Below are 15341 nucleotides of genomic sequence, written 5' to 3'. Positions count from 1 at the left end.
GGAAGTCGAGGGTGGCCCTGATGATTGGGTGAAGACCTCGATGCAGTATTATGAGCTGATTTGATTGGTTGGAAGGCGGGGGTGACCTTGATTGAAAGGTGAAGTCCCCGATGCAATGCAATCAGGCTGAGTCAGGTATACAGGATGAAACTTGGGAAGTTTCACACGGCCAATTTATGGTGAGGTGTGAAATGCCAAATAGGATTATGGAGTAGAAAATAGTTTGAGGACAAACTTGTGTGGTCAGGTTGGCCGAATGTTAGATATTAGAATATTAATTCAAAATAAGTTTTTTATAAAGTTGAAAAATGTTGAGTGAAGTTGCTTTCTGAACGCGTGACAGATGACAGCGGGCGGCGTTTTAAAAAAAAACAGTTCTCTTGGAAAAAGCGAAAATAAACATTGATTTCGGAGATCTTCTTTTATTGCAATCTTTTACAATAGACTTATTTTATTTATATTGGAAATAATAACACGGAATTTATTATTTTAATCCATCCTTAAGCAACTTACACGAAAGTAGCAAGTAATTTGGGATAAATGCGACTTTCCTGCGAAAAATACGGAATTTATGCGCAAGAACCGGTTACAAGTTGATTTCGGGATTAAGGTATATGTAATTCATGTATCCATCTTCTACCCTGTATATCGTACATCTATAAATAATTTCGTGGTATAGCTCGGAAATTCATGGAGCGTAACGGAGTCGACAACTAGCAAAATTTTATAAATGATAAAAAACTGACAAACAAAAGTAACGTTCCGTTTATACGTCAGTGTAACACATCCGTATATATTACAAAGCCCTTTAACCGCTTGAAACAATGGATTTGCACAAAGCTATAAACTATAAAAAAGTTTTGTAGCCCTGGGAAAAATTCGGATTTAGTATTTTAATCTCCGGAAAATTGTGTAGTATTATCGGCGGGAGTAGCAATACACACGTGGCTTAGTTCTTTCAGACAGACTTCGCGGGCGACACACTTATAAGTCCAAAATATCAATACAAAGAGGGGTTGGTTAGATTAAAACAAAACGTACGTATAAAGTTCTGTCAAATATTTTTAAAAAATATTTTATATTAAATTACTAGCAACCCGCTCTGATTTCTACAAGGAAGAAAAAAACAAGCTGTAGTTGACCGCTCACCGCAAGAAAAGTTCTCACAAACGTAACAAACATTAATTTTAGCGTTCAATGTCAAAAAACACGTTTGCTGTATGGGAGCCCCTTAAATATTTATTTTATTTTAATTTAATTATTTATTTTAAGTGACATGATATGAAAAATAAATATTATGTTCAAGCTACCTGTTGCCGCTATTAATATCGAGCAAAAACGGCAAAAAAAAAAACATTTTTTGTAGTGGGAGCCCCTTTAAATATATTTTATTCTGTTTTAGTATTCTGTGTTATAGCGGCAGCAGAAATACATCTTCTGTGAAAACTTCAACTGTCTAACTATCACGGTTCATGAGATACAACCTATTGACAGACACACAGACGGACAGTGGAGTCTTAGTAATAGGGTTCGTTTTTATCACCCTTTGGGCACTGAACTCTAAAAATGTCTCAAATTGAGGGCACTTCACACACATTTTTCAGCTCCATTTCCCAAAAACTACACCGAACCCGAACCCGCGAAGCCGGGCGCGTGAACGTAGAGTTTGTGCATTTTTTGGTTATATTGATATTTTAATTAATAATAACATTGTCCAATTTGTTATTATTTAAAAAGTAATCTAGGTAGTGAAACCGTCTTGAATATAAAATTATTTATTTGGATAAGGATTAATACTAAGCTATGGATAACACGGTCTGATTTTAGTCGGCATTTCTGACAACTAATAAAATGTAAAAAGTAGTTATAGTGACATAAACTACAATAGTTGGATCATGGTATCGTGAAGTTTTTATACACTATAACTCTTCGGGACAGCTGTTCTGTGCGCCTTGTACCGCACTTTTAGCACAAAGTTCATTTCGCGATTCACATTCGGTCACATGAACGGAGCAAACTAGTTCAAAGAAATGAATCGTTTTCTATCGACGGAAACACAACCTTAATACGATTCGTTAACATTTAATTTTAGAAATTAATATATTGAACACCAGTAAATGAACAATATTTTTTGTTATATCATCAATAGTTTCCACAGCGCATGCGACTAAAAATGTTTCATGGCAACTTTTTTTACACTTTGAGTTACATTATTGAAGTTTTAGTACGGAACCCTATTTTTTTCTGGTACTAAATATAGCATGTTCACTTGGGAATGATTTTTCATTCTAATTCAAAAGAAGAAATTTTTCAAACGCCTCTAGTTGAAATTGGTCGTTAGTTTAGATTCGTAACATAGCATCCAAAAATCGAAATCTGCCGGTAAGAAAAAAAATACGACAGTTGGTGGATTATATAGCTTATTTTAGGCAAAAAACGTGATTTTGTTCATTCACTGGGGGGGGTTCATTCACTGGAGGTTTACCCTACATTACGAAAGTGACATTGCGTCAACGTCAACAGCTGTTATAAAATACTAATAACAGTGATCGAATCAGAAACATTCCAGTACAAAATATTTATTGTCCTCGTAAGTGGAAAGACACATAAAGGCGAAATTACGACCATAATAATAACTGAACCCAATATTTATTCGTCACAAAACGCGTAGCGGTGAATGCTACGCAGGAACTCGTAGCAGATAGCTACGAACGTAGCTTTGTAGCTCTACGATTCTTTATTTACATATTTTACTTCTAACTGTTGCATCTGAATTATAAGATCGTGAATTACCTATAGAATAAAATCTTTGGAACGAAATTAGCGGATAAAACATACATTATAATGAAACCAAATAGAACCGTTTAACTTGCACAATATGAAAAAAACGCGCAAAATTATGCAAACTTATCAAACAATACCATATAACGCTAACAGCAACTGGCTGTACGTAAACTTCTCAAAACCTTGATACAATCTGAAGAAAAAACAGTCTTGTGTTCTTAATTCAAAGCTCGTATTTGCTTTTGTTTTTTTTTATGTGACGTTTTACGGGAGCCGTTTAAGCAGCGTTGCGCGCGGTCGCTCGCTCAGAGAGGCTGGGATGGACTGAGCGTACCAAAGCCTAGCTGCTCTCTGGCTACCACTAGAGCCTTATGTAACGTATCGACTCGACCAAACTTTGAGCAATAATCTAAGCTTAATTAATTATTAGTACGACTGATTAGGTTCGAAAAGAAGAAAGAATCTGACTATTTCCCCCATAAAATAAACTTTTTTGGCCTAGATTTAACCCTATAACTTTATGGTAAAGTTATTACGCAGCCTGTATGGAGCACATACTCAGTAAAAGCATTGCACATAATGCCGAAGATTCAAACTGAATTATTTTGTATGTTTTGTTTTTATGTCGTGTTATGGAGGTTTGTGTAACGCATTACCACAGTAAGTATCAAAATTATTGAAATTATTGATGATTCACTTCAATAGCTAAATCGTCGGTTATCCATACTAATATTATAAATGCGAAAGTAACTCTGTCTGTCTGTCTGTCTGTTACGCTTTCACGCCTAAACCGCTGAACGGATTTTGATGAAATTTGGTACAGAGATAGAATAGACCTTGGGAAAGAACATAATAGGCTATTTCTTACCGCGAAAAAGAGGCTTTAAGGGGTTGAAATAGGGGATGAAAATTTATATGGTGGAAGTTCGTCGCTGTTGATGATAAAACCATGAAACTTGGAATTTAGGCACTTAATAAGAAATAAATCGATATTTGGTTGAGCTTTTATGAAAACTCGACATGTGAGGGGATGAAATTGTATATGGAAGGTTGTCATTATCGAAGATAAATCGGGCACGTGATAAGAGATAAATAGATATTAGTTCGCGCGTTTTTTAAAATTCATCCTGTGAGGGGGTGAAATAGGGGATGAAAGTTTATATGGAAGATCATCATTGTCGAAGATAAATCGATGGTTCTTTATGAAACTTTGCATTTGGGCACACGTGCTCCTTATCACGATAAGGGATACATAGATATTTGTTCGCGCGTTTTTCAAAATTCTTCCTATGAGGGGGTGAAATAAGGGATGAAAGTTTATATGGAAGATCGTCATTGTCGAAGATAAATCGATGGTTCTTTATGAAACTTGGCATTTGGGCACGTGATAAGAGATACATAGATATTTGTTCGGTTCGGATCGGGGCGGAGGCAGGGAGGCAACGGAGTGGAGTGGAGGCAACGGATGGAGCGGAGACAATGCAGGCTACAGCGGAGACAGTGAAGTAGAGCGGAGGCAGCGGAGTGGAGCTGACGCTGCTGAGCGGAGCGGAGGCTGGGGGAGCGGAGGCTGGCGGAGCGGAGGCTGGCGGAACAGAGTGGAGGCAGTGGAGCGGAGCGGAGACAGTGGAGCGGAGGCATCGGAGCGGAGGCAGGGAGGCAACAGAGTGGAGCGGAGGCAACGGATAGAGTGGAGACAATCTAGGCTGCAGCGGAGGCAGTCAAGTAGAGCGGAGGCAGCGAAGCGGAGCTGACGCTGCTGAGCGGAGCGGAGGCTATCGGAGCGGAGGATGGCGGAGCGGAGGCTGGCGGAGTGGAGGCTGGCGGAGCGGAGGCTGACGGAGCGGAGGCTGGTGGAGTGGAGTCTGGCGGAGCGAAGGCTGTGGAGATGAGGCAGCGGAGCGGAGGCAGTGGAGCGGAGCGGAGCGGACGCTGCTGAGCGGAGCGGAGGCTGTGGAATGGTGATGGTGATGATAGTGGTGCTGATTATGATGATTGGTGATGATGATGGTGATTGTGGTGATGATGATCGATGATAATGAATAACAAAAAAAAAGTTAATGAAAAATGTCTTCATTTGAAAACTTTACCTGCGAGGGGATGTTAGCAGAGGGGGTGATGCAGTGTTAGCAGAACCTTCTAAGCTCATAAGAATAAATGTACGCAATGTGAGGTCATCATGAAAAAATTATGATTTTCAGATTTTTCTTATTTATTGTGCTATAAGAGCTACCTTTATGCAAAATTCCAAGTTTCTAACACAGCCGGCAGTGCGCTATAACTTTTTCTGTTAAGGCAATTTGTATGAAAACACCTTTTTTTTGACTGTAGCTTTTGATTGCCTTGACTTAGAAGTTTGATTTTTTTCACAGCTTTCGGGACTATTGACCTGAGTTTAGGGGTTTATAATTTCAACTCGATACCGATACTCCGCTAGATAAAGGGTCTTGACAGACAGACAAACGGACGGACAGCAAAGTGATCCTTTATTAGGATCCCTTATGGGTTCAATTTTTTCCTCTTGAGGAACGGAACCCTATAAAACATTTGTTCCGGCGCTTTTCAAATTACGACCTATTTACTTGAAAATATGGGGATGAAAGTTCTTACGGAATTCCAAACAAATTTACTATAAGTATATTTATCGGAACTATGTGTAGCTAAAATGCCGTCTTAATTGTAATCCTACTTACAATAAAGGACGTATGGTGTCAAGGTTCACTATGAAGAATTAGTCCTTTGTGTTGGCAGGGTAGAATAGGTACACGTCGTTTTGCTAAAATGTGGCTACCCGCAAAATATTTATGTTTTACTAAAGAACATGGATGGATGGATGAACAAAAAAAAATACTTTATATTCATAGCAATGTATTGAAATGGTTATTTTCAGTAAACCGTAGAAGTTTCTATTTGCTATTATTGGCAGAATAGGTATCCTAAATAAATTAAATACTTCCCAAAGTTACTATTCCACGCGGACGAAGTCGCGGGCAAAGCTAGTTAAATATATATATACACAGAATCTAAATATTTTACTCAACACTTTAATTGATCCTATATTTACAGTTAAAAAGAATATTAAAATACATTTGCACAAAAAACGCTTCCGCCAAGTTGTACAGTTTCCCGCCTTTTTTCTTTAAAAATCTTACCGGTTGAAACACGTAATACTAATGTTGCCATTGCCAAAAAATAAAATAGATGGGTAATTATTTTGACGTAGTTTTTATCGTCACAAAGGTGACATGTCATTCAAATTTCATTTTTAATAAAATTTTGTTAAGGTGTAATTTATAAAATGCTTTTATATGACGTGCAAACTAGTCTAGATTTTGATTCCCTTAACTTCCAACACGTTTACTAAGGAAATATTTCCAAGTGGCAACTTTGTACTAGTTGATGGTGTAGTAGTTGAGGTGGGACACGTCATAAAACTGCAACTTTCACTACTATAATAATATTAAGCATAAAATTGTTGAACTGACGGGACATTGTCAAAAGGGGGGGTACACGTTTTAGTAAAAACGCCCATATATAAAATTTCCACAGACTATACTCAACACCGTATTATATAGATACCAAAAAGTTACCAAAGATGGCCGAACGTCACTGTCGTAAGTGTATTATCATTGTTGTAACGTTCTAGATGTAACCAACCCATATAATATGCACATCAATAAAAAATTGACATAATAATATTTTGTTGTTATTTAAGTGTAAAGATTATCCCAAGTTTTTGATGTTTTCTATATACCTACGCATACCGTATTGTGTACAATGTGTGTTGCACATGAATACCTTGGTTTTAGCACTATCCATGAGCCAAAATGTATTACAATCAATTGAGCCATTTTTACGAGTTTGACTGACAAACATACAAACTATTTTTTACACTGCGACTAAGGAGTTACAAATTATTTATTAGTAATTAATAGTAATTATATTATAAATGCGAAAGTTTGTGAGTGAGCGAGTGAGTGAGTATGTTTGTTACTCCTTCACGCTGAAACGGCTGAATACATTTGGATGAAATTTGGTAGCTGGACATCTGGAATAAAACATAGGCTACTTTTTATTCAGATATTCCCACGGGATAGGGATAAAATCGCGAAATAACAACCGCTGGGCTTAGAGTCATGAAATTTGACACGATTGTTTTTAATGTAACGTCAATGAAAACCACGATTTAATTTTCGGGAATTCCCACGGGATTTTTTGAAAATCCCGAAATTTCAATTTAGCTGCTGGATCTAATGATTTGCGTGTGCGAAGCCGCGGGTAAACACTAGTTAGTAATAAAAAAAAAACAATAAATTGTGATATAAATATTTATTCAATCTTCAATTTCCGAACCATTTAGTTCATCCTCATCCGTAATAATTATAAAAGGTTCGACCACATCATCAATTTAAACATCTTACTGCATTATTCTGTCTTCTATTTTAAATTAATCACATGATCAAATACCATGAGCTCCAACGCTCCGGTGTCACCTTTTGCAGTGATTTGTTGTCAAAATTTCTATGTGCATATCAAAAATATTTATCAATATATAAGTACGCAAACTATGAGATTAATTAATAGTAAGTATCCAAATGTTGTTAAAATCTGAAGTATTACCACTGTAATAATGAACTTTTCTACTACGAAACAGTTTCAACCAAATCTCTGTAGGTGAAATTAATATTGAGATGAAATTATATAATTATGCGGTTGCATTTAATTTTAAATTTACATTGATATATAAATAAATTACTTATGTATGTTATTTAGAAAAGTTAAAACTTACCGATGCAAAACTTTTTCATTTTATTGGCAACACATGAGTAGTTTTTTTGGAATCTTCATGAAATAAATTAAAAAATATTTTTTTTGGAATCTATCATAGCAAAAGAGATAGGTTTTCTTTTCTTTGCACCCAACGAACGCAAAAACGGGCAGGCAGAGCAGAGCAGACGTGAGACCACAGATTACAAGAATCGTGAGACGTCAAAGCACAAACTATACAATACAGCATTACAATACTTTGACAATACTCTTTGCGTCAAAAGCAGACGTCAGACGTGTAGTGTAGTACATATGCAGAAAAGAAACTGGAAAACCGATTCCTTGTAAGTACATTGGCTAATCAAGAGATAAGTAGGATAATACCGTACAATCTAAATATTAAAATTATTATAGAGCTAATTCATTTTAGTCTTAGAAAAAACGCAACCACTTCGGTATTGTGTTCCAAGCAGTGGTAAATTTAATAAATATTTATCGGAGCTAACGAAAATAACGATAAAGATAATATATAACCTAGACCACTAGACGTTTCATTCACCAGGCCCTGGATTCTGAAGGTTAATATTGTTTATAAAAAAAGATTGTAGGTATAGGATGTTTATTTTGCAGTGATTAGTTGATAATTATTTATGTGTGATATTTATTATGAAACTGATTTACGTTTATGCAGCAACAAATACAAAAATTATAATTTTAAATAATTGAATATTATACTTCATTATACATTGAATATTATACTTCATTATACATAACATAAACATACTTTCAGTGTGTGCTAACATTTGTGTAGTCATTGAATTATTGATGCTAGAAATATAAAAAAAAAATGCAGCTGAAGGAAAATTAATACAAATAGTCATGGCTGGCAGTCCATAATGGTTTGAAACAAGTTTGTACCAATGAATGCATAACTAATTAAGGTGGGGCCACATGAAATCTCTTGATGCTCGTTTCCAGTGTCAAATCTGGTCATGTCACATATAGCGATAAAGCTGAAAATGTTGAGCTTTATTGCTGGGGAAAAAAAGTCTTCTTTTTCAGAAAAACACTGTTATGTCTAATGTCAGTGATGCCGTCTCTTTTTGTTTTGTCCGAGTAAACAAAGATGGTGATTTTCAATCGGTGATCAGAGGCCATATTGTAGTTGAATTCGACGATTGACCGAGGCGGACTTACCTAATTGGATGGTTTGTCCTAGGATATGCATGCGTCAACAACATGGTCACATGGATACATGGGAATTTCTCGTAAAGTCGTAGATTTTACAGCAATATTTACGACTTTGACAGTGAGACAACTTATTCTTTACTTACCATTGAAATGTGTATTTAGTTAAAAACTACATTAATTCGTTTAGGTTTTAATTTTATCTTCTGTCTTTTACAGCTTACCAGTGAAACAGTGCGAGGCCATTCGTCCGCTTAACCGCCACCCTCAGCTGGCGCGCATTGGTTTGGTTCAAACGTCATAAGGTACCATGCTACTTGAACATCATTAACAAGCCTAGTATATGAGTATTTCTCAAAAAAAAAAACCCGTCATGAAATTGACAAGAAATCAGTTTTGCCAAGAAATGATTAACCCTAAGGGTGAGATTATAATACATAAAACATCGAAAATTTCTTGATGTCAGAAATACGTCACAAAATTTTGTGAGGAAAAAATTGTAATTTTGTAACATTTTTTTATTCAACTGGATGGCAAACGAGCAAGTGGGTCTCCTGATGGTAAGAGATCACCACCGCCCATAAATATCTGCAACACCAGGGGTATTGCAGATGTATTGCCAACCTAGAGGCCTAAGATGGGATACCTCACGTGCCAGGAATCAAAACTTTCTATTGGATCCAACAACAAAGATTATCTGACTTTTTATCACTTTTACCTCAAGGTTTTGTATATATTTAAATAAATAAATAAAATAAATATAACAGACCTAGACCTAGACAGAAATATAATTGACCTAGTCCCAAAGTAAGCTAAGCCAAGCTTGTGTTATGGGTACTAAGACTAAGCAACGGATAAATATAATTATTTAGATAGATACATACTTAAATACATATTAAACACCCAAGACCCGAGAACAAACATTCATATGTTTCATACAAATATCTGCCCGACACGGAAATCGAACCCGGGATTTCAAGCTTCATAGTCAGGTTCTCTAACCACTAGGCCGCCACCTAGGCTATCTGGTCGTCGTGGTGGTATTTAAAAACAATATTACTTATTTTTTGTGGTGAAATAGCGTCAGATTTTTTTTAAATAAGTAAGTGGACAACTGAAAAATTAAAAAAATTGCCAAATAGTCATATAGTCAAGGTTAAAGATATCTTTACCTACCTTGTCTCTATGCGTTCAATGTTTACAGATATTATATTGAATAATGTTTTTCCGTCGTATTTTGTCGGAAAAGTTCGTGTTTATCTTGCTTTCTCAACTAGTTTAATGAATTATGATTGTTTTTTTGGAGTCTTTGTATTTTTTATTTCAACTCCAAATTTGTTACTTTTACGGGTATCCCGTGAAACCATATCGTAAATACAAACTGAGACATGGATGCACAGAAAAACCAGAAAAAGAGACCAGCACTGGAAATCGAACCCAGGTCTTCAGCAATCCGTGCTGCGTGCTATAACCCTACACCACTGCTGGACAGGAATCTAGACACGAATTTTTCCTATGCATACATATCTCAGGTTGCTTATTTCTTTATGCTACTTAAGCAGCAGCACTAACGACATCTATGTTGCGTCGACAGACGTCACATTCTTTCGGAACTAACCGCTCCTCACCCAGACAAGAGATGTCGCTACTAAGCAATCAAAATATGATTGATTTTTTGGAGTCTTTTTTATTAAACCCCCTCCCCCCTGTAAAAGTAACAAATTTAATAAAAAATACAAAAAGACTCCAAAAAACAATCATAATTTGATTGCTTACATACAAATATCTGCCCCGTATGTTTGTTATTCCTTAACAGTTCGACGGATTTAATTGAAATTTGGTATGTAGATAGCTGGGTGTCTGCCTGTGTTGAAATTTCTACCTCAGGGTTTAGACTCATGAAATTCGTCAAGGCTGTTTTTAATGCAACGTCTATGAAATGCAACAAGTTACTAAAATGCCCCTTCTGTTATTTTATAACTAATTAATTCACTAGATTTTACCTAATTCCTCAATCCATAACTCAAAATAATCATCTTGGCTTATTTAGTACTAGCTTTTGCCCGCGACTTCGTCCGCGCGGAATAGTAACTTTGGGAAGTATCTAATTTATTTAGGATACCTATTTTGCCAATAATAGCACATAGAAACTTCTACGGTTTACTGAAAGTACTAAATCTATTTTAAAATATTGCTATAAATATACTTAAACTATTTTTTTTGTTCTTCCATCCATCCATCCATCCATCCATCCATGTTCTTTGGAAAAAATATAATAGTTTAGACAGCATTTTTACTAAGCATATATACACATATTTCCGATAAATATAATTATAGTATTTTTTTTGGAATTCCTTGAGAACTTTCATCCCTATATTTTCAAGTAAATAAGGCGAAATTTGAAAAGCGCCTGAACAAATGTTTTTTAGAGTTCCGCAGCTCAAAAGGAAAAAATTGAACCCTTATAGTCAAGACCCTTTATCTCGTAAACTCGCGCAGTATCGGTATCGAGTTAAAATTGAAACCCCAAACACAGGTCAATAGTCCCGAAAGCTGTGAAAACACACAGTCATTAAAAAGGTGTTTCCATGAAAAGTTAATTTTTTTCATGTCTGACTGTCTATGTCAATAAGCCATCTAAAATGAACCCACATAGCGTACATTTTGCTTGAGCTTAGATGACTGCTTACACTGCATCATCCCCTCTGCTAACACCACCTCGCAAATTTTCAAAAATGCTTGAACAAATATCTATTTATTTCTTATAAGTGCCCAAATGCCAAGTTTCATTAAGAACCATCGATTTATCTTCGACAATGACGATCTTCCATATAAACTTTCATCCCCTATTTCACCCCCTCACAGGAAAAATTTAAAAAAACGCGCAAACAAATATCTATTTATCTCTTATCACGTGCCCAAAATGGCAAGTTTAATAAAGATTCATCGATTTATCTTCGATAATGACGTCCTTCCATATAAATTAAAGGCTTATTTCACCCCCTCACAGGTCGAATTTTCAAAAAAATCAAACAAATATCGATTTATTTCTTATTAAGTGCCTAAATGCGAATTGTTTTCTTGTAAATATGTCATTGTTTTATTGGATGAGCGATATACATCCCACTGCAAGGCACAAGCTTCCTCTCAAAATGAGAAAGCTCGGGCCGTAGTTCCCATGCGGGCTCAGCGTGAATTGGGAACTTTACACACGCCGTTGAATTTCTTGACAGGTGTATGCAAGTTTCTTCACAATGTTTTCCTTGTTTAATTAACATAATTGTTTCTAGTAATTCAATTGTTTCTGTAATGTAATTTCGCGTTTCAATTCCCAAAAACTTACCGAGGTTCGAGCCCGGGCTCGAACCCGCATCCCTTTGTTGAAGAAACCATAGTTCCAAGTTCCACTAGGCTACCACGACTTTCCAATGGCCAATGGACACGGTTTCAGACAGGAAATAGTACATATTTCAAAAATGGATGTCTTCCAGGTAGCCTAATAACTAAAAATATGCAGTTACGTTACATATGATATAGTCCATGGAAGCAATCAGTTATTAATTATTTCCTATTTTTACTGCAATAAGTAGGTAACATATTTTATACATACATAATCTGGTTGCATTTTAACATTTTGTTTCTGTTCACCAGATAAAACTGCTGAAGAAATGTTGCATTACATATACCAAGTCCAATAAATGGAACTGCTGATACAGACATTGAAATAATGGATGATAACTGCATAGTTGAGAGTGTGCACATTGTACCCAAATCAGTCCCTACACCAGCTTTGAAAACTCAAGCAAACATGGCACCCAATAAAGGAGATATAAAGTCTTCTGATCTTAACATGAAACAGGGTCATCCCTTGCTAGATAGTAGCAACGTTTCGACTCCGAAAATGCCGTTGGCAAATGACACTCGGCATGGTCAGGAGGAAGCAAACCGTAAAATAGAAAACCCACCTGTCCGCCTTCAATCAGCCAATGATCAGGATGCTACAACGGTAGAACATTGTAAAGGAGATTTCTCTTACCGGATGGACATAACACCTCTCTCAGATAGCCAGCTTATTGAAAATATGGACGAACAATCGGAAAACGTTTCTCCTGTACTTCAACAACACGATATTATACGGCCTAAAACGCCACCTATGCCAGTAAATATTACTGAGATATTTTCTCCTAACACAGTTAAACAAGTGAGGTCAACAATACGTGCCTTATTTCCTAATGGACCACCTCCTCCAAAACCAGTTATTCCTGTTAAAAGGCACAAAAAAGGAGACAATCCATATATAGTCGGTTGTACGAAAAGGCGTCGGGTACCCGAGAACAGATCGCTCAGCGTTTTTAAAGGGGACAAATATGGTATCACTAAGGAAACAAATTCCTTAGATAACGAAGAATGCCCTGTGAAAAGAAGATATGGTAAACGAAAACAATATGCCAACTGGTCTAAAATCAAGATTTAATCCAGTGAGTGAAGAAATAGCTGACCAATTAAAAAAGGATGAAAAGGTAAATATGATGCAACGTAAATCTCCCAGTGAAGATACTAAAAATACTGCCTCATTTATGTCTAAGCCTTACACACCCAGACCGCAAGCATTTAGCCCTTTACCTAGCACATCAAAAGATAGTGAGACGATTATGAAAAACGAAAAACATTTTAGTGAAAGCTTAAGATATAATAACTACAACTCATGTGATGATGAAGATGATGATGAGCTCCCAGACATTCAATGGGAATCGAAAAATATCAGTGAAAAGAAGAGGCCTGACTCTTTACTTCAAAGTAGAGACAGTGAGCTTATTTTTAATGAGGAACCTTCAGTTAAAAGTGAAGATTTAAATAATAATAATAATACTAGTCCTGCTGAAATTGATCTCTGTGAAATTCAATTTGAGAAATATATGCCAAAAAAAGAATATGCTGTTCCTGAGTTAACAAATGCTGCAACAGCTAATGATCCAATCATTATTGATGAAATTGATCTTGACAAAGTTGTTGAAAATAGTGAGCCAAAGCGTGTTCTTCGTCAGATTCCGGAAGTAATTGAAACTCTTGAAATAAAAGATGATTATAGTTCTATTACATATGAAGACCTATATTCAGTACCCAAAGCTACGGAACCAGTTGATGTTGATGAACTTTTAAAAGACTTAGAAAATTATCAGCAAAAGCAAAAGAAAATTAATTCCGATATTATTACTATAGTTGATAATGCTGATCTTAAAACCTCGCAATCTCAAAAAACTCATTCCAATACCATTCCAAAGCAAGCAAGTGACGCGAATAATCTGGCTGTCAAGATGATTCTACCAAAAGAACCATCAGTCACTGTTGCAGAAAGGGCCAATATAGTAGAACCAGTAGATATCATAGAAATACCAGATTGTGTATCGGGCTTTCCAGAACCCCGCAATCGTTTAGCCCTTCAGGCTCCTACAAATGATGTTGAATTTGTTAGTGAAACAGTACTTGAGAACTTCACGGATAATTCATCTATCAACTCAATAGATGATGATGAAGAATTGCAGTCTGTGATGACGCGTTACTTTTTTGGTAATCTTAGACATCGTCACGATACAGAGTCACACTCGGAATCAAATGATGACCCGACCCCAGAATTGCACACTCTTTTCCGATTTCTTACTGATGACCATAGTTCCAGCAGTTACTCGCGACCAAAGTCGCGCAGGAAAAAATCGAAGAAATCAAAAGGGCCACCAAAAGAGTCAAGTTCAGTGAATAATGAAAATGCTGCACCATCCACAAATGTACAAACAGATCCACCTACGAACGGGAACGAAGACTCGGAGAGCACTGTCCTATATGCATGGAAAACCTGGCACGAGGATCCATTGCGTCAACTACGTGTGGGCATGTGTTTGTTTGGACTGTATTAAGACGATGCTTGCGTACTAATGGTAAGAAGTGTCCGACTTGTCGCAAAACATTGAAAGGGTTTGGTTACCATTGATGATATTTTGTATTTTTATTTTATGTTCTAAGTATCAGAGTGGCGTAGATACTAATTTTACCAATAATTTACTGATTCACCAAGTAAAAATGCGTCACCCTACTTATATTAATTTGATAGCACAATCGACACTTGTTTAGCTATTTTTGAGCTCAAATTCTTCTTCTTGAGTTCTTTGTAGCAATAGACAAAAGATGGTTTGACATGTTACAATATTAGTTTTATTTTTAACTATGCTAATATAATATCATTATGAGGACACAGTCATTTGTATCGATACCATACTATTATCTCATTTTGTTCATTTAATCGGAAACTAAATACTAACAAAGATAAATTTTGAATGTAGGTACATAGAATTATCGTACTCTACATCCTTGAAATATACAAATGCACCGTCCAAACTTATCAGTATGTACTGGCAATTAGACTAACATCGACAAGATATCCTACCAGGCTGGCACGTCGATAGTTTGATAATTTAATGTCGTCTAAACTGTTTTGTTTTTTAGTAATGGGATTAGCTCAGTTTCAAAAAATAAAGACAAGTATAGCTTGAAACACTTTCAAACCGATTGTGCTAAACGCGACAAGCACTAAAATGTCCAAATTATAA

At 36.1% G+C, this 15341-nt stretch overlaps 1 protein-coding gene and 1 long non-coding RNA gene across 2 annotated transcripts; both read left to right on the top strand.

Annotated features, from left to right (window-relative positions):
- Positions 1 to 7703: 7703 nt before the first annotated feature.
- Positions 7704 to 12457, top strand: LOC141437733 (uncharacterized). The gene is made up of 3 exons (XR_012452415.1): positions 7704 to 7895; positions 8959 to 9044; positions 12391 to 12457. It is a non-coding gene; the product is annotated as an uncharacterized lncRNA (long non-coding RNA).
- A 727-nt stretch (positions 12458 to 13184) lies between these two features.
- Positions 13185 to 14651, top strand: LOC141438410 (uncharacterized). Its single transcript, XM_074102272.1, has one exon. The coding sequence runs from the start codon at positions 13185 to 13187 to the stop codon at positions 14649 to 14651; it is 1467 nt and encodes a 488-aa protein (XP_073958373.1).
- The last annotated feature ends 690 nt before the right edge of the window (positions 14652 to 15341 follow it).

The sequence above is a fragment of the Choristoneura fumiferana genome, chromosome 18 (assembly GCF_025370935.1).
Source record: "Choristoneura fumiferana chromosome 18, NRCan_CFum_1, whole genome shotgun sequence".
Lineage (NCBI taxonomy): Eukaryota > Metazoa > Arthropoda > Insecta > Lepidoptera > Tortricidae > Choristoneura > Choristoneura fumiferana.
The sequence above is the reverse complement of the archived record's forward strand: the minus strand, read 5'-3'. Positions and strand labels throughout refer to the sequence as shown.